The sequence below is a fragment of the Artibeus jamaicensis genome, unplaced genomic scaffold, assembly GCF_021234435.1.
Source record: "Artibeus jamaicensis isolate MK-2021 breed Jamaican fruit bat unplaced genomic scaffold, CSHL_Jam_final contig_233, whole genome shotgun sequence".
In the NCBI taxonomy this organism is placed as follows: Eukaryota; Metazoa; Chordata; class Mammalia; order Chiroptera; family Phyllostomidae; genus Artibeus; species Artibeus jamaicensis.
Window position 1 is genome coordinate 54,933,844 of NW_026521486.1, and position 26,184 is coordinate 54,960,027.

Sequence of the window (26,184 nt, forward strand, 5' to 3'; positions counted from 1 at the left end):
GTCTCCGCCTCTCTCAGTCTCTCCGCTGGAGTGTCTCCGCCTAGGGCCGCGAGGCCCGGGCTCCCGCCCCCCGCCCCCGGCCTCCGCCCCCGGCTCTGCCCACGCCCTCCGCCCGCCCAGCAGCCAGCGCTGCGCGGGGCCTCGCTCCCGTGCGTCCTGCGGGGGCGGAGGCGCGGAGAGGCGGTAAGCGCAGCCGGGGAAGGGGGTGGGGGGCAGAGGCACAGACAGAGTCGCGGAGGTTTGGAGAGGAGAGAGGAGACGTAGAGGGAGGGACGGAGCCCGGACAGCGGCGGACACGGCCTCGCGCGCCGGGAAGAGCGCAGCGCGCACCAGGCGCCGAGTGCCGGCACTGAGAGGGGCACCCCCCGGTGGTCTCCTGCCGTCCATGCACAGAGCGCCCTCCCCCAGTACCGAGCAGCCGCCGGGCGGAGGGGACTGCCCCCGCCGGACCCCGCAGCCCAGACTCAAGTTAGTGGGAAAAGGGAATCGGCGGGGAGTGGGGATGGGTGGAGCTGGACTCCGGGGAGGGGTCCGCAGGGCTTAGGTCACCGAGAGGTCCAGGGGAAGTGGAACGGGGTGAAGGGTGGAGACTGATGGAATTGGGGGGGAGGGCCTGGGATCAGTCAGGAATCTGATGAATCTGGATACGAGAGAATAGTAGCCAAATGTCCATCCCCCGTTTACTTTGTGGGCATGACCTGGCACATGAGCCCCCTGCAGAGAATATGGGGCCCCCAAGCGCCAGGGGAAACCCTGGAGCTCTAGCTGGCAACGGTGCCCGGTTGAGGTGGGGAGGTGACGCGGGGCATTTAGCCGGCTCAGTTTGTCGTTGGCATGGAGCAGGCGGCCCCAGGTCGGGTAGAAGCTGGAGCCTTTGAGCCCAGGGAGCATACGAGGCTCTGTGTAGCAAGGAGTGCATTTAGGGGCCACTTCTCTTTCCTGTAGCTTTATTTACAGCGTGGGGAGAGGAGTTTCGGAGTGCAGCCCCTCCCTCAAAGAGGTCTTGAGCTGCTCCCCCACTCCACTTGAGATGTGGGTGGAAAATGAGAGGGTAGGCGGGAGCCTCTAGGCGGTTTTCACCCGCAGACGCTACCACTGTGGGAGTGTGTGTGGGCAGAACAGACCCAGAGCAGAACAATTGAGGCACTCCTTTCCTCTCCTGTGCCTGAGTTGAAGTGCCAGGCCTACCTACCAAGCAGGTGTCGAAGGTCATTGCTGGGAGAGGGGCCAGCTGGCCACACTGAGCAGTCTGGAGGGGAGGGGTGGTCCTGGAGGGAACACAACAAGAGTGTGCTAAAAATGCTTAATCTGTTGGGAAAGCTTTGGGTGGCAGAGCAGGAGTCCACCTTGCTCATGGAGTGGGAAAAGGGCGTGGAAGGGGCCACACATCTCCATCTCAGCGGTAGGGGCAGGATGCCACCAGGGAGTGAAGCTGACCAGCAGTGGTCCCAGGTATCTGCTGTTGGGTCCTGTATTCACCTCATTGTGGCATGTCACCTTGAGTGACGGTGAGACTCTGCTAGTGCTTAGGGTGGAAGGTGAGGATCGTGTTCTGGAGGAGAGGGACATCTAGTCATCCCAGGGTGTGCTGGCTAGCTTCAGCGCTCAAGATCCCCATGTCCCAAAACAGCAAAGGTAAAAGCTGAGGATGGGAGCTAAGAACATGAGACTTCGGCAGTGACTGGGCTGGCGTTTGGTACTTCTAGCTAGTCTGGGATAGCCCTGGCATTTCGGTGTCTCTGAGCAGGATCTGATTCTTGTAGTCTGTGCCCAGGCCTGGATACTGAGTAGGGAGAGCATTCAAGAGAGAGAGAAGAAAAATAGGCAGGAAAGAGAGGACAGTGGTGAGTGTGGGTTGGTACTCACTCAGTGGGGCTTGGACTGACTACTCCCCTCTTTCTCACGTGTGCCTCCTCTTCAGGCCCAGTGCCCGAGTCATGGCACTGCCTCGGACACTGGGGGAGCTGCAGCTGTACCGGGTCCTGCAGCGCGCCAATCTTCTTTCCTACTATGAGACCTTCATCCAGCAGGGAGGGGACGACGTGCAGCAGCTGTGCGAGGCGGGTGAGGAGGAGTTCCTGGAGATCATGGCACTCGTGGGCATGGCCACCAAGCCCCTCCATGTCCGCCGCCTACAGAAGGCACTGAGAGAGTGGGCCACCAACCCAGGGCTCTTCAGCCAGCCTGTGCCTGCCGTGCCCGTGTCCAGCATTCCGCTTTTCAAGATCTCTGAGACCGCGGGCTCCCGCAAAGGGAGCATGAGCAACGGTCATGGCAGTCCAGGGGAGAAGGCTGGCAGTGCTAGAAGTTTTAGCCCTAAGAGCCCCCTCGAACTTGGAGAGAAGCTGTCACCGGTGCCTGGGGGACCTGGGGCAGGAGACGCCCGAATTTGGCCAGGCCGGAGCACTCCAGAGTCTGATACTGGGGTGGGAGGAGAAGAGGAAGCTGGTTCACCCCCTTTTTCCCCACCTGCAGGGGGAGGAGTCCCTGAGGGAACTGGGGCTGGAGGTTTGGCAGCAGCCGGGGCCGGGGGTGCTCCGGATAGACTGGAGCCAGAGATGGTGCGCATGGTGGTGGAGAGTGTGGAGAGGATCTTCCGGAGCTTCCCGAGGGGGGATGCTGGGGAGGTGACTTCCCTGCTGAAGCTGAACAAGAAGCTGGCGCGGAGCGTGGGGCACATCTTTGAGATGGATGATAATGACAGCCAGAAGGAGGAGGAGATCCGCAAATACAGCATCATCTACGGCCGCTTTGACTCGAAGCGGCGGGAGGGCAAGCAGCTTAGCTTGCATGAGGTGAGGACCCCAGTCTCCCCAGATTGCTCTTGGTTCCCCAGCCTCAACCTGCTCACCTCTGAGAATCCACATGCTCCTCAAATTTGTTTCATTGCCCCTGGACCAGGATTCCAGGCCCTGATTCCCTCTCCCCCCACCCCAGTTCCAGCTGCTGTGGTGCTTCCCTCCTCAGCTGAGGGGGGAGTAGAGACACAGGTGAGAGCCCAGCTGTCCAGCTTCATTCTACTCAAGACCTCAGAGGAGCAGAGGAAGCCCAGGGCATTCCTAGGAAGCTATGCATGCTGACCTAGGTCTTCCCTGGGAAAACTTCTGGGTAGTGTCTAAACCCAAGCAAGCCTCTGAAGGGTGGGCCTCATTTGTCTGATGGTGAAGGCTTGTTGAGGGGCTCTGGGCGAGGCAGTAGGGAGTTAGGATTCTGACTGTTCTGGCTGTTGTCTCCACAGCTGACCATCAACGAGGCTGCTGCCCAGTTCTGCATGAGGGACAACACGCTCCTACTGCGGAGGGTAGAACTCTTCTCCTTGTCACGCCAAGTGGCCCGAGAGAGCACCTACCTGTCCTCCTTGAAGGGCTCCAGGTGAGATCCCTTCTCCAAGTCCTTCCTAGCTTAGGATCCTGCGAAAGAGCTGGGTCACATCTTAACCTCCACTTGAGGCGCCTCCAGGCCTGCTTGCCACCAACCTGCATGCTCTAGTTGGCGAAGTCCACTTGTCTGAGGTCTGGTCCCTCCCCATCTATCTCAGGTCCCCTCCCACCCCCAACAACGGTAGTACCTCAGCTGAGATTCCTGCTCAGCTAGGTCTTCTCCGGGACCTTGAACTCATGCATGCCCCTCACGGGACTCTGTGCCCTGCCCATCACATGTGCTTCCCCAGCCTCATCTCCGGTTCCTCTCCGTTTTTGTAGGCTTCACCCTGAAGAATTGGGAGGCCCCCCACTGAAGAAGCTGAAACAGGAGGTAGATTTTCCAGGCTGCACACAGGGCGTAGGGCAGACTTCCCCAACACCCTCCCTTGCCGAGTTCTCATTTCCCCATTGGGACATCCACAGGTTGGAGAGCAGAGTCACTCTGAAATCCAGCAGCCTCCCCCAGGCCCTGAGTCCTATGTGCCCCCATACCGCCCCAGCCTGGAGGAAGACAGCGCCAGCCTGTCTGGGGAGAGTCTAGATGGACACCTGCAGGGTGAGTGTGCATCAGAACACTTCTCTCCGCTGGGGAGAGGGTGGAAGGTGTGGGAGAAGGGAGCCAGGAGGCAACTCCCTGGAACAGAGTTGGGAGGCCTGGCTGGATGGGGACAGAAGGGCCTGAACCTGTGGGTCTGGCTTCGTGGTTGAGGGTGGGGGTTCTGTTGACTATAGTCCCTTACCTGACCAGTGCCCATGCCCACAGCTGTGGGTTCATGCCCAAGGCTGACGCCGCCCCCTGCTGACCTGCCTCTGGCATTGCCAGCCCATGGGCTGTGGAGCCGCCACATCCTGCAGCAGACACTGATGGATGAGGGGCTGCGGCTAGCCCGCCTCGTCTCCCATGACCGCGTGGGCCGCCTCAGCCCCTGTGTGCCTGCAAAGCCGCCTCTCGCAGGTGAGGCAGCCAGCAGTGCTGTCCCCAAGCACCCTTCCACCCAGGCCCCATGTAAGCAATCCTGGTGTCCTGGGGCCAGGTGGGAGGAAGAGGGATGTAGTCACCAGAGAGGGTAGTAAGTAGGGTGGTCGGGGCTCCAGGGGCTCCAGCCAACCAGGCCTTGGCTTGAGAAGAGGAGGACCCTGCAGGATTTTCCCACCCAGGAGGGTCTGTGAAGAGGGAGCTGGGGGATCAGGGAGACAGAAAGGAGGATGAAGGGGAAGAGGAGGGTCACCAGGAAGAGAAGCTCGGAGAGAACTTAACACCAATGCAGAAGGGTGGAGCAGGCTAGCATTTGGGATGGGGCTGCCCAGCCCAGAAGTGGAAGAGCCCAAAGGGGGGTGCTTTGTGTGTGGATGGGGGAAGGGGGAGTAGACCAGCAAAGGGCTGGGCAGCGGCTGGGCTGAGAGTGACGCAGCAGACAAAGCCACCAACCCTAGCTTGGTATTTTTAAACTGTGTGTGGGTGGGAAGTGGGGGAAGGGACTGGAAGAGGGGCTCTTCTTCGGGAAGGAGCTAGGAGGCTGGTTTCCTGTGTTCCCACTGACGTGACTTCTAAGAAACTTGGGGGGCATAGTTGGGTGGGTGGGGCACCCTGAGGGGGGCCAGAGAAGAGTAGGGGCTGCAGAGTCTGGGGAGGGGGGAGGGGGAGAGGTCAGAGCCAAGCCGCCCCCACAGCTCCTGACAGAACCAGAAATTCCAGCAGAGCAGAGGCGGGAGAGACAGAGAAAAAGAGACACACACACAGAGACAGGGAGCTACGCACAGCCAGAAAGAGGAGGGGGTGCGCACACTTGGACGTGGAGCCTCCCGTGTACACATGGTGGGCAGGAGGCAGTCACACAGTACATCAAGTTCATCTTTGCAGCTTTCTCTAGTCCTGCCTCTGTTCTCAACCACTTCTCTCTGCAGCATCTACCCCACAGCCTCCTAACCTATTCCTTCTCCCAACAGAGTTCGAGGAAGGGCTGCTGGACCGATGTCCTGCCCCAGGATCCCATCCAGCTCTGGTGGAAGGTCGAAGGAGCAGTGTGAAAGTGGAGGCTGAGGCCAGCCGGCAGTGAGGGATGGACTGGTACCCTCATACCCAGGCCCCCGGACTTCTGGCTTCCACAGATCCCTACACTCTCCGTCCCTGGCATCCGGTCACAACCCTGGATCCTTCCTCTGTTCTTCTCCTGCCTCCCCATCTGCTCCATGGGCACAGAACTATGGGGCTTCAAGCAATAATGAGGAGGGGCCTGGCGAGAGGACACAAGGAGGGCGCCTGCTGCCCCTCACCCTTGCCCAGGGCCCCTAGGGGCAAGGACGCTGCTTCCAGGGCATCCGGGGTTCTCCTTTCCCTAACACGACCCACTCCCATTCTCTAGTTTGAACCAGTGGTGTGAGCAGTTGGACTTGGTTTGGACATGGGGGAAAGGGAGACTTCCCGGGGAGGTCCAGCGGCTAACGTGGAACATTGCCCCCGAGGGGTGGACCTGCTTCTCCTCCCCTCTGCTCCCCCATTTTTGTGCTTCTAGTTTGTTTCTTTAATTTAACAAGTGCTGCAGTTTTCCCACTCATCCCCATCTTTCCCCCAAGTCTTCGTGCCCTGCCCTCCCTGGCAGGGGTGGTGGTGGATGTGGGGACCCCTTCACCAGCCCCCGTGGGAGCCCTGGGTCGGACTCAGTGTCTCCCTAAGCTAGGGGCTGGCCCATAGCACCTGTCTGAGCAGTTAGAGCATTTTTCTTTTCAGATTGTGTACAGTAGATTATTTATTTTGTTATTTTGGAATAAAGTTTATTTTATGGCTTATGATCTATGACCCCCCACCAAGAGGGAGACAGTGGTTTGGGGGCGGAGGGAAACTGTCCGTGGCTGGGAGACAGAAGTGAAGCAGTGGGGAGGGCCCCTAGTACGGGGAGAGGACCACACACCTGGGCCTGGCCCCAGACTCGCACCGCAGCTTCCAGCGGGGTCGGCAGTGTTGTCACAGCCACACACAGGCTCACCTGAGCACACCTGGGCTGGCACGCGTCCGAGGCCAGCATGCTCACCAGTGCCTTTTGTGCAGTGTCTCACACTTCACAACTTATATGGTCATAGGCAAGATTAGATAATGTTCTATGTGGCTGTATGACTAATGTCTGACATCTGTATGTTAACGTGTCTCAAGTACACACTTTAACAGAACTGTACACCAGGACACAGCCCGTGTACTACAGCACCATCGTGCACAATCGGAAGCCTCCATCTGACTGTCAGGAATCTGGTGCTGTTTAGGATTTGTTTTTTAATCTGGGCAAATCCCACACCAGTAACTAAGTGTACAGGCCCCTCTCCTCCTCCCACCCAGGGTCTCCTGAACTGCTTCCTTGTCCCGCCAGGGCTAGGACCCAGCCTGTCCCTGCCCCCATCCCCAGCTTCTAGTGCAGGTGGGTGCACATGTCTGCCTTTCTCTACACGCGCATCGTGGGTCCTGGCTGGGAGTGGGAGGAGAAGCCCTCCGTGCCTTAACCTGGGCTCTTGCCTAGCCCCCTTCCTTCTCAGCCCCGTCTCTCAGGGAGAGCTATGTGCTCATTCTGCGTGTTTGGGCATGCTGGGGCGTGTCTCACTTTGGAACCCGATTTTCTCTTCCAGTATTGGAAGGGAGAGGGCAGGGGTGTGTGGCAGGAGAGAAGACGTGGATAGGCTCCACCCACTGTGCCTTCTCCTGGCGAAGTCTTCCTCTTCATGAGGGAGTAGGTGGGGGTAGCAGGACACCCTCCCCAACCGCTGCTTGGCAGCAGCATGGGCAGGCTCCAGAGCAGGTCCATTGGGGTAGAAAAGCTGACTCGCTGAGCTCCCCCTCCAGCTGGGATTACCAACTGGGGTTGGGCCTTAGGTCCAGATGGGACATGGAGATCACAGACTGCCCATAGGGGGAGGGCTGCGGGAGGGGCTGGGCTCCCAGAGACTCTCTTCCTGATTCCACCTGCCCCTCCAGGATGAGCTTAGTGAGGTCCTGTTCAGTGGGAGGCAGCAGAGGCGGGAACATGTCTTCACTGACCCTGCCGGGAGGAAGGAGGGAAGCCGTGGGATGGGCTGGGCACCCACCCCTGTAGCCCACCCTCAACTGCCAACCCCAGGCTGCTGCTCACCAGGTGCCTTGAGGGAACCCTCCCACTTGCTGGCTCAAGCAGCTGTCCTCCATGGTCACATCCGGGCAGAGCAGGGGCTCGGGGCTGGATATGGCATGCTCCTGAGGCTGGCACAGCAGCAGGCCCCTGCTGGGACCAGGAAAGCAAATGAGACGTTGGTGGGTGGGGGTAAATCTGGGAGTAAGCAGGGCCCCAGGGGGTCAGGATGGGGGATGCCACTCACTGGGGGTGAGGCTGGTCAAAGGGCAGGTTTATCTGGTTCACGTTGGAGGACATAGGCAGGCAAGGTCTGCAAACGGAAAGGAAGGCAGTCAGAGAAAGGAAGGCTGGGCAAGAGCTGGGTGTTGCAAAGTCAAGACCACTGAACAAGGGAACAAAAATTTCAGCTACTGATCTCGACTGCATAGTCTAGCACAAGCCATGTCTATGGCCTGAGCTCAGTCTTCCATCTGTAAAGTGTGTGTTGGGGACTGGGAAGGGATGGGGACTGGATTAGCTAATTTCTGATGTTTATTTGGACTCTGAACTTTGGTAGCTCTAAGTCCCCCACCTCAACTCCTGGGAGGGAGATGTCACACCTGGCTTAAGAGTTAATAAGTACTTGAGTGTTACCCAGGAAACAGCAAGTGTGTATATCGCTTCAAGGCCAAAACAGATGAATAAATGAAAATGAAGACAGCAGATAAGTGACTGTGGATACCAGGGGCAGGAGAGAGAATACTGACCCTTACACACATAGCTCCTTCTATAAGCCAGAACTTTGCTCAGCTTTACACGTATTATTAACTAATTTAGCCTTCACAGTAATTCTGTGAGGAAGGTATTATTCTTCTCCTCCGTTTCACAGATGAGGCACCAGAGTTAAGTAACTTGCCCTAAGTCAGTTAAGTAGCAGAGCTAGAAGCCAAGCCCAGGGAAGTCTGTCTGGGCCTTAACCCCTGAGCCTCAATGAAGTGAACAAAAGAGACAAAGCTTTTCGCTGCCCATTTCTCACAGTAGAGGCCCTCCTAACAAATTTGAATGCCCATCCCTCTTGCAGCTGGGCATTCCCATCCCATTCCCAAGAGGTTCTTCACTTACTCTTGGAAGGCTGGCAACACGTTGACTGATTCTTCCCGGGGGAGGGCTTGAAATGAGGGGATGGAGTGAGAGTGTGGTGGGTACACCTGGGGCCTGGGGAAAGAAAGCAGAACCCTCTGATGCCAGCCCTTCTCCTGGGCGCCCCCACCCCCTGCCTAAGAACGAAGACTCCCTTTCATGGAAGGGAAACTTCCCTCTTTCAGCCCCCAGCGCCAGCTCTCCCAGCTGCCCATGCTGAAAGTCCGCCTGTGCAGACCATTCCCATGCCCGCCTCTCATGCTCCTTACACCATATCTGGGCTGAGCTGCATGTTCATGGAGTCAGGGGCTATTCTAAGGTCGTAAGAGGGCACCATGGTAGGCATCTGGGGCTCTGGGGTGGACAGTGGCTGGTCCCTGGAGGAGGGAAGGAGGTATGTGTGACCGACTGATCGTTGATGCCACCACCCCTGCCTGCAAGTAAGTACCAGGCCTGGCCCATCATCCTCACCACACTCACCTTTCCACAGTCATCTTGATGGTAGCTGGGACATAACCCCTGCCATCCTTACCTATCTGTTCATCTGTCGTAGAGAAGAAAGGAGAGCTATGGAGTGCTCCGGGGGGAGGGAGGAGGGAAGGTGGGAATAGCGAGCATGGCAAGTAGGAGAAGTGGGGCTACGAAAATGGGGGGAGAAGACAGGGATGGCACACAGTGGGCAGGGAGGGAGCAACGGGGACCAGGGGGGAGGTGGGCAGCAGGAAGGAGTCAGAATGGCCAGCTCCAGCTCACGCTTGTAGTGGCTCCGGAAAGCCTCATCCTTGGGTTTCTTGGGGTAGAGGTTTTTCAGCTGAGAAAGGTCCCGGATTCGGTCCCCCAGGGAGCGAATGGACAGGTCTTTGGCAGAGAATGGCTGGATGTTCTCTATCTGTGGGGAGCCTACAACAGGAATGAGACCCTGAGTCCCCTCTGTCCAGATGTCCAGATTTTCTTTCCCTTTCCCAGACCCCACACAGAACTCACTCTCAATCTACCAAGTCAGGAGGAGAGAACCTCAAGTGGGGTCCTGGGGAGGAGGACCCACTAGTCTCTATCCCCACAGAGCTTCCACTGAGAAAGTGGAAGTTTACACCACAGAAGGGAAAAGTCAGACCTAAGAAAGGACTTTCTGAAGATCAGAGTTGGCATCAAGGAAGCCAAAATATTTCCTTCCCAAAAGAAACCTCACAGGGCACAGGCACAGAGTCAGAGCACTGCCTGGGGTGGCCTCACCATCCGGGCCCCGGATGACGTGGGCAATGGTGATGCCTCCGATCTCGGAGTCGCTGAAGCGAAGAAGGAATGTTCCGTCAGGCTCGTTGAGAAGAAGGTTGGTGACGTACTGTTTGCTGATGAAGCCAATGATCAGCCTGGCCAGGATGCAGGAGAGGATGGGGATGGAGGCTTTGGAGATGGCCAGGGAGCTGGAGGTACAGCTGCTCAGGCCACCTGGGGCAGGGACTCACCTGTCTGACCAGTAGCTTTTGAGACAGCGTTTGGTGAGGTCCAGGACGCCATCAAACCACTGCCAAAAGGTGAAGCCACGACCCAGCAGGATCTCCTGTGGGGGGTGGGGGCAGAGTGAGCACGAAAGGGCCAGAGCTGGAGCCAGGATGGGGCAGGCACTGGGCTGTGAGTACCCACATGACAGAGTCACAAGGCAGAGGGACCAAACTGGACCTAAGATCCCATCAATGAAAACAGCCAACACTCATTTACCACGTGCCAAGCATTATTCCAAGCCCTTTCCATAAATGAATTTACCTGATCTTCACAAGGCTACAGAGATAGGTCTTATAACTATCCCACCTTACAGATAAAGAATGGAAGCCCAAAAAGTCAAGTAAGTTGTGCAGGTCCACACAGCTGGTGAGAGGTGAAGCTGGGATTTAGCTCAAGAAGTCTGGGCCAAAGCCCCTCATCACCACTATGCTCCATCACGCCCAGCCCTCCCCCACAACGAGGCCTGAGGCCTGGTGGAGGAAGAGTCCAGAGGAGGCGGCTGCCTGGCGTGAGTGTCCTGCTCCCTTTGCTAACACATTTCCTGGTCCTGTGGGCTTTTCCTTCTTCCTTTTTTTCTAAGAGAGTGGTACATGACTGCATTTACCCAGCCATTGGTCAACCAAAACACCCAGATCTTTTTCCCTGTTCTTTTAACACACTTGGTTCTGAGCCATCTTATTTTGAAGGGCGTAAAATATAGTAGCTAAGAGTAAGAGGGTTCTGCCCTGGCTGGTGGGGCTCAGTGGATTGAGCACGGGCCTGTGAAGCAAAGGGTCGTCGGTTCGATTCCCAGTCAGGGAACATGCCTGGGTTGCAGGCCAGGTCCCCATTAGGGGACACATGAGAGGCAACCACACATCAATGTTTCTCTCCTACTCTTTCTACTTCCCTTCCCCTCTCTCTAAAAACAAATTTAAAAATATTTTTTAGGGACTTCCACCAAGATGGAGGCATAGGTGGAAACACTGCACCTTCTTGCACAACCAAGTTTAAAAACAACAAAGTTTTAGCAATAAAAATGCAGCCAAACCACAGAAAATTGAACTATACAGAATTCTGACAACAACGAACCCTTCAGCCAAACCGGTAAAAGGGGCAGAGCCAGCAGCAGAGCGGGGTCGGGCAGAAAAGATCTACCGGACAGACCCGGGCACGCGACCCAGGCGTGCAGGCAGCCGTGGGCAGATCCCAGGAGTGGAGAAGCAGGCAGACCCACTGAGGGTGCAAGGCGGTGGACCCCCTGAGGGCTGAGGGCTGACCATGGTCACACATTTGTGCGCAGATAAACCAGTGAAGGAGCAAGCAGTGAGACAGACCACGCAGGCCCTAGCAGTGGGAAGCAGCAGAGGGGACCGCTATTGTCCCTCTCTGACCCCACCCCCACATACAGTATCACAACCTAGTGACCTGGGTGACCCCGCCCTGGTGAACACCTAAGGCTCTGCTCCTCATACGTAACAGGCACAAACAGATCAAAACATGGCTCAAGAACAACTCAGAGCCCCTGAGCTGATAAATCTAAGTGACCAAGAAATAGCCAAACTTTCAGATGCACAGTTCAAAACACTGGTGATCAGGATGCTCACAGAACTGGTTGATTTTAGTCACAAATTAGAGGAACATATGAAGGCTAAACTAATTGAAATGAAGGGAAATGCACAGGAAACCAATAGTAATGGAAAGGAAACTGCGACTCAAATCAAAGGAGTGGACCAGAAGGAGGAAAAAAATGACCAAACAGAAAAGGATGAAGAAACAAGAATTCAAAAAAAGGAGGAGAGGCTTAGGAACCTTCAGGGCATCTTTAAACGTTCCAACATCCGAATTATAAGGGTACCAGAAGGGGAAGAGGAACAGCCACGAGTGGAAAACATATTTGAACAAATAATAAAGGAGAATTTCCCCAATCTGGCAAAGGAAATAGGCTTCCAGGAAGCTCAGAGAGTCCCAAAAAAGTTGGACCCAAGAAGAAACACGCCAAGGCACATCATTATTACATTAGCCAAGATTAAAATGAAGGAGAGAATCCTAGAAGCAGCAAGAGATAAAGGGACAGTCACCTACAAAGGAGTTCCCATCAGACTGTCAGATGATTTCTCAAAAGAGACCTTACAGGCAAGAAGGGGCTGGAGAGAAGTATTCCAAGTCATGAAAGGCAAGGACCTACATCCAAGATTGCTCTATCCAGCAAAGCTTTCATTTAGAATGGAAGGACAGATAAAGTGCTTCTCAGATAAGATCAAATTCAAGGAGTTCATCATCACCAAGCCCTTATTATATGAAATGTTAAAGGAACTTATCTAAGAAAAAGAAGTTAAAAAAAGATGAACAGTGAAAGGACAGCAAACTCACAGTTATTAACAACCACTCCTAAAACAAAAGCAAACTAAAAGGACAGCTAGATCAGGAGCAGAACCATAGAAATGAAGATCACACGGAGGGTTAGCAACGGGAGTGGGAGGAGGAGAAGGGGGGAGAAGGTACAGAAAATAAGTAGCATAGACAGTAGATAGAAAATAGATGGTGGGGCAAGAATAGTATGGGAAATACAGAATCTAAAGAACTTGAGACACATGGTCATAAACTAAAGGGGGGAATGGTGGGGGAGGGGTATGCAGGGTGGAGGGGACTGAAGGGAGGAAACAGAACAACTGTAATGGCATAATCAATAAAACATACTTAAAAAAACAAAACAAAATATAAAAAAAACAAAAAATATATATATAATTGCCTTACTTAACCAAAAGAATATATGTGTGTATGTATATATTTAAAATGGGTTGGCATTCAATCATGACTCCCTAAGTTGTATGACATTCTTTAATTATTGATAGGTAGTGAAGAGCAGAAGCTTGCTGAAATGTGGCATGGGTGGGTGAGATGTGAGAGAAAATGAGAGAGAGAGAATGGAAGAATGACCAACAGGCGATGACAGGTACTTAGATACACACCCCCCTGCAAACAGGTAGACAGAAGCCTAATAAGCAAACACACACACTCACACTCCATAAAAAAATTTTTTTTAAAAGATGGGGTTCCATCCCAGCCATGACACTCATCCACTGGGAGGCCTTAGACAAAGTACTTAACCCCTCTGAGCATCAGGTTCCTGGTCTACAAAGCAAGAATCATAATAACACCCACCTCAGATGTTGGGAGGAATAAATGAGGTAAATATGTAAGGTGCTAAGCACAGTGCCCCACACATAGTAACCTATCAACATATAGGTGCTGATATTATTATCATATGTCCCTGTGGGATTTCATCCTTTTTTTTTCTTTTTCCTCTTCACCTGAGGACATGCCCATGATTTTAGAGAGAGGGGACGGGAGGGAGAGAGACAGGGAGAGAAACATCATTCCAACCAGGGACCAAACCCGCAACCTAGGCATGTTCCCTGACTGGGAATCGAACCCATGACCTTTTGGTCTGCGGGCTAACACTCCAACCAACTAAGCCACACTAGCCAGGGCTCACCCTGGTTTTTGCAATAGGAACTATTTTCCCATTTGGGCAAAGTTATTTTGAGCTGTGTTTACACACAATCTGGGTGAGTCATGCAAGGCACTGGTAAAGAGGGAAGACAGAGGCCCCATACCAAAATCTGAGAGATGCCAGAGAATGCATCCCCTGGGCTGGCCCCCGAGCTGAGGGGCTTTCCTGCCTGGGCCATGACAAGGCCTTCCTGATGGACATGATGGGGCCTGGTGCAGACCCCAGCAGTCAGTCCCTAGGCAGAGAGCGAGGAGTCCCCGAGTGCCACAGGGATGAACAGCGTGGGGGTAGGCGGTCCAAAGGGCAGGGGAATGACCTTGTTGAACTGTGACCAGGACACAGAACGGTGCTGGAAGGCCTCTATGCTGAGGCTGTTGTCGTTGAAGATCTTCTGGGCCAGGAAGAGGAAGTGCTCTGGTAGTAGCCCCTGGTTGGTTCCCACCTCAGCCATGAACTTGAGGTTCAGAGTCTCACACATCTTCTCCCAAGGCACCCGCTCAGCCACCACAAAGGGCACACGGTCCTGGGGGGAAGGAGAAAGGAAAAGGTTCCTCAGACTATCACCCCCCTTATCCCTCAGGAGGGGCCTTTATTCTTCCCACCTTCCCAAGGCCGAGCCTCCTAGACGTGGTCCCCAGAGCTCGCTCACAAAGATGGTGCTTCTCCAGCAGTTTAGAGTGCTACAACATGGTAGTCAAGACTGGTATGAAAAGAGGGCAGAAGTACGAGGGTGGGTCCATAAGAAGGTAAGGGTACTCCATTTGAACATGCCTGTCAACCCGCCAGCCTATACCTCACCCCCCTTGTTAGAGCCCACCCTGCCTCCTCCTGGTTCCAAGCCTTCCTCACCATCTCAGAGAAGGCATTGTCCCACAAGATGGTGGCTTTGGCATTGTTGTCTTGGTTGCCATGGACGATGACCACCAGGGGCAGAGATAGAGCCTAAAGTGGGTAAGGAGCGGAGGTTCTTCTCAGTGCGGCAAAGGGCTTGCTTAGGGGGCTGGCTCTGAGGGGGAAACTGTTGAACTCGTGCAACATGGTTAAAAACTCATGGTGCATTATCGAATGCTTTCTGTTTTTATTTTTTAAAATTTATTTATTTATTTAGCTTTAGAGGGGAAGGGAAGGAGAGAGGGAGAGAAATATCCATGTATGGTTGCCTCTCGTGTGTCCCCTGCTGGGACCTGACCTGCAACCCAGGCATGTGCCCTGACTGGGAATCAAACCGAGATCCTCTGGTTCGCAGGACCACACTCAATCCACTGAGCTACACCAGCCAGGACTCAAATGCTTTCTAAACCTCAACTGGGGCCTTAATGTAGAAAAGTGTTTATGAGTCAGTGCTATGGAGCAGACCTCCAGGGTTCAAATGCCAGCTCCAACACTTAGTGCTATGCGACCTGGACAAATGATTCAATGTCCTTATCTGTAAACAGAGGCGAGTTATAATACCCTCCTCATGTGTTACTGTGAGAACTGTGTGTGTGTGTGTGTGTCACTTAAAACAGTGCCCTGGCCCTGGCCAGGTAGCTGTTGGTTAGAGCATCGTCCCAATAAGCCAAGGTCATGGGTTCAATCCCTGGTCAGGGCACACATAAGACTCAACCAGTGAATGTAAAAATAAGTGGTATAACAAACCGATGTTTCTCTGTCTTTCTCTGTCTCTCTCTAATAAAAATAAATTTAAAAATTCATCCCTGGCTGGTGTGGCTCAGTGGTTGAGCACCAACCTGGGAACCAAAGGGTTGCTGATTCAATTCCCAGTCAGGGCACATGCCTGGGTTGTGGGCCAGGTCCCCACTAGGCGACCACACACTGATGTTTCTATCTCTCCTTCTCCCTCCCGTCCCCTCTCTAAGAAAATAAATAAATAAAACATTAAAAAATTTTAAATAATAAATAAAACCGTGCCCCAGCCTACAAAAAGGTGCCAGGTGTGCCGCCCCTTGACTCCCTGCCATGTGCACTCTTGCTCTTGCTTCCCCTTGCTCATCCTGGCATGAGTGCCAGGCACAAACCGTGTGGGCCCATCAGGAAGGAGGGAGGCCCCAGGGCCCGGTGTGTGGCATGGGGAGGCCCTGGGGCCCCCGACTGGGCGGAGCTGGGGCCTGGTTCACCTGGAGCTGGATGGGGAGTTTGTTGGGGCCGAGCATGAAGCTGGTGGAGAAGAGCACAGCACACTTCTCCTCAGTGACCGATTCGGTGCCCTTCCGCTCACACCGCTTGATTTTCTTCAGAAGCTGCAGGATGGGGTGAGGGAGAGCAGGAGTGAGGACTGAAAGCCCTGGGCTCCCAACACCCTTTCCAAGGAGAGTCCCGCAGTCTGAGGACCACTCCCGCCTCCCCAGTGCTCCCTGAAGCCCTCACCAGGTTCTTGAACAGGGCGGAGCAGCAGTTCCCGGAGCCCATGTTTTCGAAGGGCACGGTGTTGTTGGTGATTTCCCCAGTGCTTTCTCTGCCGGGGAAGGTCAGACAATGAGTGGGCCGGGCCAGGCGTGGGGAGGAGCTCGAGTCCACAGGTCAGGGGCGTGGACGTCTGGCTCCTTATCTCCATCTCCGCTTTCCCTGCTGGGTTCTTAGGAGAGGCACCCCATCTTGGCCAGATCAAGATGTCCTGCCCACTCCAACACCGATGGGCGCCTCCCTCCCTCTGCCTTGGTCATGCACCCCTCGGCCCTCCCTCCCTCCTGAAGGGGTCACTCCCCCAGGCTTCTTTGGCCTTCACCACCCCCAGAGGCCTTCTCCAGCCCCAGCTTACACTCCAGCCCCGGGCCCCTGGGGGCTGCTCAGCTCCCTCGCCTGCTTCTCGGTCACCATGTCAGCCCTGACCAGTGGAAACTTGGCTGGGGTCCCCAGGAATCGTGGGCCTAGCAGAAATCGAACTCCTGCCTGAAACTTGGTCTGAGTTTTCAGAACCTGCGGGGGCTGCTTCTCCACCAGGAAAGAGCTGAAAGTGAGGAAAACACAGGGGAATTAGTGGCTGGTTCCCTCCTCACAACTCTAACCCTCTTCCTCCCTTGGGGTTTGCTCCAGGCCAGGCTGGGGGTTCACAGGGCATACCTTGTGACCAGGGTTTGCAGGACCTCATCCAGCCGGCTAATCAGGGTTGCTCGGGTCTTGGGCTCAAGCTCCCCACCAGCTGCCCCCACCTCCTGCTGCAGCTGGAAATAAATGTCCACCAGGCTTTCACACCTGGGGGCAAGACAGGGGTCAGGAAGCACAGGATTCAGGCTACCTGCTCTAGCCTAGATGCCCTGTCCCTAAACCCAGGAAGAAAAGAGGACATTGTGTGTGGAAGGGTGGGATGGGCGGTGGGTGTGGCCACAAGGCACCTGGGCTGAAAGGGTTCTGGGACCTGCCTTGGCTTTGGATGGGAGATTCCTTTTCAGTGCTTGCTGTCCCTATGGAAACCCAGCTGCCTCTCCCCCTGGGGCTCTGACACCTGGGTCAGCTGCCAGTATGCATGGTGCTTTTGCTCAAATTAAATGGTGCTCTTCCCAACGAACCAAATAGAAAGCAGATTCCCATTCCTCTGGGCATGGGGCTTGCAGAGAAAAGCGTGGGTTGAACAAACTCCCACTTGCGCCCCCTTGGCCAGGCACGCTTGCACAGGACGTGGCCTGAACAATGGTGTGCATAGCTCTGCTGGTACTGGCTTCTGAATCGTGGCCCACTGCAAGGCCCTCTCTCCTGGCTTTTTCTCTCACTCCTGTGGGTCCTCCAGCAGAAACAGCGGGTGCCAACTTCCAGCCCATTCCCTTCCCTGTCAGCCCTGCCCCAACCTCTCCTGTAGTTGGGTCAGGTTCTCATCAAACGGTGCGCCATTCCCTGCCAGCTGCTGCTGCCGCTTCCAAATCTGGATCCTCTTCAGCACCAGGGCTTGGGCTGCCTCCAGCTCTCCAACAGTCTCCTGAAGCAACGTGACCAGGGCCTGCAGGCAGGGAAGGCCTGAGCCGGGGCCACACACTGCCTCCTCACCCGGCTCCTGAGGATAGGACTGTCTGTCACCTCTCTGGCGTTCCCTTACCGCACCTCAGTCTGTCTCTCTGAGATCGAATCTCCATCACAGAGATTAGATTTTAGATCCCTCAAAGACTGCATTTTCAGCTCAGTCTCCACCTCTCAGTCCATTACTCACCTCACTTGACCCAGTTCCATTGGCGGGAGGTTCTATCAAGCTGTGCAGAGACACTGAGGGTTGGAGCAGAAATCAGGAGTGAAGAAAGATTTGAGGTTCGGTCAAGGGTGAGATCCAAGAGGGGATCGCTCCCACATACTACCCAGAAACCTCTTAGGGCCCCAGGCCCAGGTCCCCACCTTGGCCAGCCTCGGCCTTCTGCTGCAACGCTTCTCGGAGAAGGCGGCTTTCCCCCATTCGGTGTCGTAGCCTCTGCAGGGCTGTGTTAAACTTGAGCTCCTCCTGTTTCCAGTGGAAGGACATTGGCAAGTGGCGGAACTGCACGGGAGGGACAGACATTAAGAGTTGTAACACTGCCCATTGCTCTCTACTCGGCATCCACTCCCTGAAGGGGTGCTGGCTGCTATGCTCTGCAGAAAAGGAGACGGGCCACTTCCCTTGCTTCCCCTTCGACAGTTCTTCCTTGCCTTTTTGAATCTCCCAAAGATAAGCAGACTCAGCTCCCTACTCCCTGCTCTTCTCCTCAGGCCTCACTACCCCCAGTCCCTCATTTGAAGCTTCCCTGAGCTTGTCTTGGGGTTCACTCTGACCATAGGAACTACTTGAGTCATCCTGAGCCTAGAACACCGAGGCTTTCCTGAAGTTCACATTCCTTCTAGTTTCTCATGGCTCAGGCTAAAGTTCCAGAGAATTGAGTTGGGGTAGGAGGTGGAATATCACAATACCTGCTCCATAACAGCTTTTTTCTCCCCTTGAAGTATCTGTCTGAAAATGGCTACCAGCTTCAGAGGGTCCCTCTGATATATGCTCTACAGAAATGAAGGGTGATAGGCAGAGTTAGCCTGGTTATTACCCACATCAGTCTCCCTCTCCAAACCACCGCTCCCAGAACGGGCCTCAATTCACACACACACGCACACACTGAAAGGCAACACAACTGAGGACTCCAGAAGTTTTCATGCATTTGCATGCTTTTAAAATCTAATTTGCATACTAGCTAACAGCTAACCACAGGAACACCAATTTGTTTCCTGTGCCCAACCAATTTTCTTACAGCATCCAACGCTCGCCCCAGCTCCACTCCAGCCCCACTGCAGCTTTGTCCCCTCTCCTCCTGCCCCCACCTCCAGGGTGTTGATGTGCTGCAAGACGGCGCTGCCCTCCCCTGGCTTCCTGGCTGAGGCCTGAAGATGCTGGACAGTGGCAGAAAGTAGGGTGCTGGCCATGTTGCAGCAGAAGGCATCTGAGCCAACCAGGAACTCCCTGTGGGAAAATCAGGATGGGCAGCTTTGGGTGAGGGCTTCATCAGCTCTACTAACTCTTCACCCCACAGTAAACGGCTCAATGGCTCCTTCGTCTACGACTCTCCATCCAGGCCCTCTGCAGCCCTCATCTTGCCTCTTTTTCACCAATCTCCCAGCTGTGATGGGAAGTGCCCTTGCCCCAGCCCTGACCTCCCACCTCTCCGGTTCAGCCTTCTAAAAGATAGGGGACTCCAAGTGTCGACACAAAATAGTCTGGTTACACAGACTCTCTGCTAAATCTAGGCTACCGCATGTCAGATAATGGGTCCCAAGTCCTGAAATAGTGCAGAGAAAATCTGATTAAAGGAAAAGTGGGTGGAGAAGGACCTGGGGGATTAGCATGGGGCAGCAGGAACTCACCAGGGCTGGTTCTCCAGCCAGTCACCCAGGAGATGTCGCAGGTGATGGGGGAAGTCAACATAGAGCCGCTGCAGTTTTTCTGGGGGCATCTGGGAGACCAGCCCCCACAGAGACATGATCTGGGGCTTGGAGGGCATCTGGAGGAAAGGAACAGGCCACTCTGAGAGGTGTCCAAGAAAGGTGGCCTATGTTCTGGGGCAGCCAGGGACCTCCTGAAGACAGTCCTCCCAGAGACTGTCCCCATCACGTACAGCCAGACCACCTCACACCAGGGACATTTTGGGTCAGTGCCTGAAACAAAGTGAATTTTCAGTAGTAGACACGGGGGTGATAGGGTGTGAAGAGCTGAGCTGCAGCCAGAGGAGCGGGGAGTTAAGGGACGGGGTGGGGGGCACTGAGGAAAGCTCTCTGGAAAAAGGCAGAGGACTTGCATTGCAGCTTTAGACCTGGCTCTGGTTCTGTGGGCAAGGAACCTCCCCTCTGTGGACCTCAGTCTTTTCATCTATAAACATGATGCTTGGAGAGGGGCAGAAATTTCCCAACTATTTATTTATTTAAAAAGATTTTAGCTCTGGCTGGTGTGTCTTGGCAGATTGAGCACTGGCCTGCACACCAAAGGGTCGCTGGTTCAATTCCCACTCAGGGCACATGCCTGGCTTTTGGGCCAGGATCCCAGTGAGGGGTGGGGGGAGGGGAGTATGAGAGGCAACCATGCACTGATGTTTCTTTCCCTCTCTTCCCCTCTCTAAAAATAAATAAATAAAATCTTTAAATTTTTATTTATTTATTTATATTTAAAGAGAGGGGGTGGAGGGAGAAAGAAAAGAAGAGAAACAGCCACGTGAGAAAAACACTGATAGATCACCTCTTGTACACACCCCAACCAGAGACAGAACCTGCAAACCAGGCTTGTGCCCTGACCGGGAATCGAACCGCTGACCTTTCACTTTGTAGGACGACGCCCAACCAACTGAGCCACACTGGTCAGGGCAACTTTCCAAACTTTTTAAAGCAATAGTGTTAATCTGTGGAATCCCAATTACATAACAGGTATGAAATTGGAGATTCTCCATTGAAAGCTAGTGTGGTAGAGTTGGAATTCGACTGCTTCTGCTTGCCTCTCTCCACCTTCTGACCCCACAGGTGTCCCTGAGAAATCTCTCCAAATTCCAGGGTCACATGAGATAATTTGAAAATTAGGCAGCTAGATGGTGAAGAAGAGGCTGGTAGAGCAATAACAGCTACCATTTATTGAGCACTTACTATGTTCGAGGCGTTACACTAAGCACATGATCTCATTAGAGCCTCACACAGTGTTTTAAATATATCATTATCTCCTTTAAGATACGAAGAAACCGAGTCTCAAGGGGTTCTCTAACTTGCCAAGGCCACTCAGCAGCATGTTCAGAAACCAGGATTTGACTCCAAGTGGGGATTAACCACCACACTGTGCTCAGCAAGAAGGTGCGAGAACAGGGAGGGGGAGCACAGGGAGTGGGGCTGATAAGCCTTGAGCAAAGAATCTAGAAGAGGAGGAGACAGAGGCTTAATTACGAGGCCAAGGACAGAGAATAAAATAGGGAGAGGGGAAATGAGGAGATGGGAGAAGTAGGGGAGAAGGTTATGACCCCATTTCTGAGTGAGCTGCAGAGTGGGATAAATAAACCAGTGGTTTCCCAGGGGTCTCTCAGTTCATGTTTCTGGTAATGTACTTCTCCCAGAGAGGAGGGAGAGGAAGGAATGGAAACTCCCTGGGCCTCCCCCAACTCAGTAACCCCAAATCCTCCTGATGGGCTTTAAGCATCTCCTTCCTCCTGGGACTCCCAAAGGGATAGAGAACAGAGGGGCCCCTTCTCTGGAGACTCCTGCTTCAAGACCTCCCCCCCACCCGCCAGTCCCCCCACCCCAGTCCTTTTCTCCCAAAATAGAATCCTCTTGCTTCTTGCCCCTAACCCTGCCCCCACCCCCAGCTACTTTCTCCCAAAAGCAGAATCCTCTCCCCTCCTGCTCAGCGTCCTCCAATAGGCCTTTTTTAACCCCACCTTGGGGTGGGGCACATTTCGGTCTGTGTTTCAAATTCAAGGGAGGACTCCATTCCTTCTCTCTCCCTCTCTTGTTTCTCATGGAGCTAAGAATTTGACCCCCTACCCCTATCCTACTGAGAACCGAGGCTATTCCTAAGTCACAGGCAGTCCCCCTTGGTCTATAACCCCGTGCTGCGTGACCAGCCTCCTGGCCCTCCCTGGTTTCGAACCGCCTCCCCAGCTCCGTCCCTGGACAGCAGGAGACCACACTTTCCCCCACCCCCACCCAACGACGAAGCTGGTCGATCGGTTCGTCAGTGCAGGAGCACCGTCTGCGGGACGCACCCGCGAGACTGGCACGGACGCGGACGCGGGAGCCGCGGCGTGAGGGGGTGGGGCCCGTGCTCCCCTCCCTCCCGGCAAGAAAAAACCCAGCGCCCAGAGTTCTCATCACCCGCTGCCTGGCCCAGACCTGATCTCCTCTGCCCCTCCATTCCCGAGTCCTCTGACCGTGGGACCACAGGATCAAAAGTCAGAAGAGCTGCTCAGAGCTGCCCGACGTGTGCGTGTGTGGCCGTGGGGGCGGGGAGGGCGCGGGGGGCGGAGCCAGCGGCACGCGGAGGGTTAACCTCGGGCCGCCGGGAAATCTCCGCGTCTACAGCGGCCGAGCGTGGAGCAGGTTTGAGGGGGAAATTCCCCCTCTTCTGGGGCACCATGAGGTCTGCATCTGGAGCCCGCCCGTCCCTCGGTTCCCGAGCAGGAACCTTCACGGGGCAGAAGGATAGGGCCGGTCGGCCCACTCAGCCTCTGGCGGCAACCTCCCAGGGAGGGGCAGCCACTTCCCCCGACACAACACCCACCTCGCCCTCCTCCCCAGGCTTTAGAGTCACTGGGGGGACGGCGGTGTGGAAAAAGTGACCCAGGCAGGGGAGGTGGTAGTGCTGGCCCTGTACCCATCCCTCCCCCATTCCTCTGAGATTCGAAACTGCCGAAACCCAGTAGGACCAGCTATCAACACCAGTTGAAACAGTTTCTGGGGGGCCATCTGCCCCACCGTGGGGAGGATCCCGAGAGGCCCCGGGCTAATCCCCCCCAACCCGTGGCACACACACACCTGATAGTCAGGAGGCCCCCACCCTCCCATCCTCGGAGGTATCCCCTCACCTTGGCAACCCCTCTGCTGTCTTCTCCCTCTTTCAGCAGGCACTGCAAGGCCATAGGCTTCTAGCTCTGTCCAGCGAGTTCAGGGCTGGCCTTGCCAGCACCCGCCCCCCAACACCACCACCACCAAAAAGAAAAAGTACACACACATACACACAATCCTCTCCCTGTCCTTCCTCCTCAGTGTAAGCAGTCGCTGCCCCAGCCCGCTGTTTCCGGCTTCTCTGTCTACCCAGGTCCCTCCCTGGAGCTCTGACGACACAGAGAAGAGAAAGTAGGCTGGAGGAGGAAGAGGAAGAAAGTGTGTCTCCTGTGCCAAGCGGTGGGGAGACAGGACGGGGCTTAGGGCCCTGGGGCCTGGATGGAGGGGAGATTGATGCCCACCTACTCTTTCCCCCCCCAAAGTGATCAACTTTTCTCCAGAAAGTCACCTAGTGCCGAGCAGAGATGTGCAGTTCCAAACTGCCTCTCCCATACTCAGATTTTCGCAGAGGTCCTGGCATTTGGGCTCACGAGGGGCCTGGGCTCCTTGGTAGCTCTAGGAAAGCAAATCCCTCTGGGCTCCGCACTCCCTCCAGCGGAGGACCCATCGAGCTGGAGAGCTCGATGACCTCTGGAACGCCTAGTTCCCCTCGTCCCTTCTTGGTAGGGAACGCCTTAGAAATCTCGTGACCACTGATGGGAGGGAGAAGGAGGGAGGGGATCCCTGGCTCGGATTTCTGGAAGACTGCAGGGTCCGTCAGAGCTTGTGGGAGTGGGCACTAGCTGGAGTTTCTGCCTGCGGATTCCCAAGCGACAAGCTGGAATACGAATCTTGGTGAAGTTCCTGTTTCTGGGGTAAACACTGAGACACACCCAGAAACAAACACACATGCACAACTTCCCCAGCCACAAGACCACACACACACACACACACACACACACACACACACACTTACACATGTGCAGGCAGGCTCACAGGCATGTCAGCACTCAGAGCCACATGCGGCCACAGGGAGACACACATATAAGCCTTGCTCGCCTTCTGAGTTATCATCGTAACTAATGAATAGTTTCTGCAGGTTTTTCTGGCAGAGGCCAAGAGACCCAGAGAGGCCTTCATACTCCCAAACCTGAGAAACCTTGTGTGTGGGAAGGGTGGTTTCTGGGGGAACAGGGTGGTGGGAGGAAGTTTCTCCGGTGTTCCTAAACAGGGCAGGGATGAGGGGGCCAAAGCTAGGCCTATGCTGCCCCCTGGTGTCTGGACTGATTCCCAGAACCCAGCTCCTCCCCCTTCCCCCCACGTGGATGGGCATGTGTGTGCAAGAATGCACGGATGTGTGGGCTCAGCCAGACAAGAGAGGGTAGTAATTAAGAACTGGGACTCTGGAGACAGGCTGCTTGGGTTCAAATCCTGCCAACACTACTAACTGCATGATCTGGGCAATTTATTCTTTGTGCTTCAGTTTTGTCATCTGTAAAATGGAACAAATAATAGTCTTAAGGTTATGTGAGTAAAATGTGATAATACATATGAAGGCTTAGAACAGTGCCGGGCACATAGTAAACACTAGGCACTATTGTATGGCCCAGAATAAACCAGAAATAAGAAAGGCAGAAGAGCCTCCATTCTACATAGGAATCCCTGGTTTGGGGGGTAGTATTAGCCCCACTAAGACAAAACCTATTAGAGGTATGTGTGTTCATGCATTTACTATGTCTTGGAGGCAGGGAATAGAAGAGGAGGGAAAGTGGGGGTGGAGATGGCCAGCAGGGAATCTTTCCTAGGGCTGCGGTGCATGCACACAAGTACTCACAACATGCACAGTTTGTATGTGCTCCCAGGTGCCCACACTGCCTGTAGACGTTCACAGACAGTGGCTGAATTCGGGCTTCTTTATCTAAGGGTCTCAGAAGGTCCAAGTTCCCCCGAACTTTTGCAAGAGAAGGGGAGGAGTAAATGCAGTCTCAAACTTTGCCTCCTTTTAGGGGTAGGTAGGTAAGGAACAAATACTGGTAGGAGAACAGTATTTATTGTCATCCTCTCCAACTGAGTGCACTGATGGGGATGTTATAATGTCATGGGAAGAACCCAGAATTTATAGGCAAATCTGGCTTGCGTCTGATTCTATTTTGTGTCCACCCCTTTAAACAGAGACAATAGTTACAAGTACTTTACACAACCTAGGCTAGGGAGGTATCTAGGGTGCAAAACTTATGGAGGTACTCATCTTCAGGCTGTGAAATTGCAGGGTTAGCTAGACTTTGAGCAACGACACCCCCACTCACATGGCCCTGTGAGTGAGCGCCATGATCGCCTCGCCTCTTCCAGGTCCTACCATCCCACCAGTGGCTGTGAAGATTGCACAAAAGAAGGCACAGGGAAAAGAACCCCACTGCAGGTTGTAACCCAACTGAGTCACAAAATCAGTCTGGTGAGTGTATTCATTTGCTAGGGCTGCCATAACGAAGCACCGTAAGCTGAGTGGCTTAAGCAAAAGAAATTTATTGTTTCATAGTACTAGAGGCTAAAAGTCCAAGATCAAGGTGTTGGCAGGGGTGTTGTCCTCAAAGGGCCATGAGGGAGAGTCTGCTCCAGGCCTCTCTCCTTGGCTTGTAAATGGCTGTCTTCATGTTCACACGGTGCACCCCTGAATGTGAGCTTATCTCCAAATTTCCTCCTTTTTTCTAAGGGCACCAGTCAGACTGGATTAGGGCCCAACCTAACGACCTCATTTTAACTTAATTACCTCTGTAAAGACTCTATCTCCAAATAAGGTCACATTCTGATGTGCTGGGGGTACCTCATATAAATCTGAATTTTTGAGGAACATAAGAATTCAACATATTAGTATATGAATGTTCAAGAGACATAGTTCAACCCCTAACAGTGAACATTGATCATCACTTCTTTATTTTTTATTATTTTATATATTTACTGATTTGAGAGAGAGAGGGAAAATCATCAATTGGTTGCCTCCCATACATGTCCTGACTGGAAACTGAACCCACAACCTAGATATGCATCCTGACTGGGAACCAAACCTCCCACTTCTTGGCATATGGAACTACGCTCCAACCACCTGAGCCACGCCAGCCAGGGATGGGCTAAATGATCGCCACTGTTTAAAAACCAACTAGAATAGGATAGAATAGAATAGGATAGAATAGAATAGAATAGAATAGAGTAGAGTAGAGTAGAGTAGAGTAGAGTAGAGTAGAGTAGAGTAGAATAGAATAGAATAGAATAGAATAGAATAGAATAGAATAGAATAGAATAGAATAGAAAATACCAGAAGGCATCACACAAAGAAGAATGAGTAGTGTCTGAGTTCTAGGTCTTGATGTAAAAGACATTTTAGTGAAGGTTTGTGTTTTTTTTAAGACATCATTTGCATGTTGGTTAACATCACAAATCACTTTGCATTTCTTTATAACTGTTTTATGGGTTAACCCTTCTACTCCAACAGGAACATAAGTTCCCGGAGGACAGGGAGTCACTGCCATGTGGCTAGAAAAGACATGTTTTTTCCTTGCTATTAAACACAAGAACTACCACCATTTACTGAGTGTTTACTGTGTACCTG

The 26,184-nt window shown here is 53.9% G+C and overlaps 2 protein-coding genes across 11 annotated transcripts; one reads left to right on the forward strand and one right to left on the reverse strand.

The window, feature by feature from the left end:
- On the forward strand, positions 1 to 6,212 carry NAB2 (NGFI-A binding protein 2). Of its 4 annotated transcripts, none has more exons than XM_037127055.2 (7): positions 1 to 183; positions 1,922 to 2,795; positions 3,239 to 3,372; positions 3,702 to 3,753; positions 3,846 to 3,978; positions 4,171 to 4,377; positions 5,370 to 6,212. In XM_037127055.2, the coding sequence occupies exons 2-7, from the start codon at positions 1,938 to 1,940 to the stop codon at positions 5,477 to 5,479; spliced, it is 1,494 nt and encodes a 497-aa protein (XP_036982950.1). In that variant the 5' UTR covers positions 1 to 183; positions 1,922 to 1,937; the 3' UTR covers positions 5,480 to 6,212. The 4 variants fall into 4 exon arrangements, with proteins under 4 accessions (XP_036982950.1, XP_036982948.1, XP_036982949.1 ...); XM_037127053.2 differs by lacking the exon at positions 1 to 183 and adding an exon at positions 194 to 468; XM_037127054.2 differs by lacking the exon at positions 1 to 183 and adding an exon at positions 194 to 468 and having other exon boundaries at positions 4,186 to 4,377.
- Positions 6,174 to 23,231, reverse strand: STAT6 (signal transducer and activator of transcription 6). Of its 7 annotated transcripts, none has more exons than XM_037127050.2 (22): positions 23,050 to 23,231; positions 19,434 to 19,570; positions 18,894 to 19,032; positions 18,495 to 18,578; positions 17,949 to 18,087; positions 17,770 to 17,822; positions 17,414 to 17,616; positions 16,692 to 16,823; positions 16,390 to 16,578; positions 15,999 to 16,086; positions 15,749 to 15,871; positions 14,481 to 14,573; positions 13,948 to 14,154; positions 10,099 to 10,193; positions 9,866 to 10,002; positions 9,386 to 9,532; positions 9,113 to 9,176; positions 8,902 to 9,009; positions 8,615 to 8,707; positions 7,758 to 7,823; positions 7,535 to 7,663; positions 6,174 to 7,444 (listed from the first exon to the last, which is right to left on the reverse strand). In XM_037127050.2, the coding sequence occupies exons 2-22, from the start codon at positions 19,568 to 19,570 to the stop codon at positions 7,255 to 7,257; spliced, it is 2,616 nt and encodes an 871-aa protein (XP_036982945.2). In that variant the 5' UTR covers positions 23,050 to 23,231; the 3' UTR covers positions 6,174 to 7,254. The 7 variants fall into 7 exon arrangements, with proteins under 7 accessions (XP_036982945.2, XP_036982946.2, XP_036982940.2 ...); XM_037127051.2 differs by lacking the exon at positions 23,050 to 23,231 and adding an exon at positions 22,772 to 22,874; XM_037127045.2 differs by lacking the exon at positions 23,050 to 23,231 and adding an exon at positions 22,622 to 22,844.
- Positions 23,232 to 26,184: the final 2,953 nt, after the last annotated feature.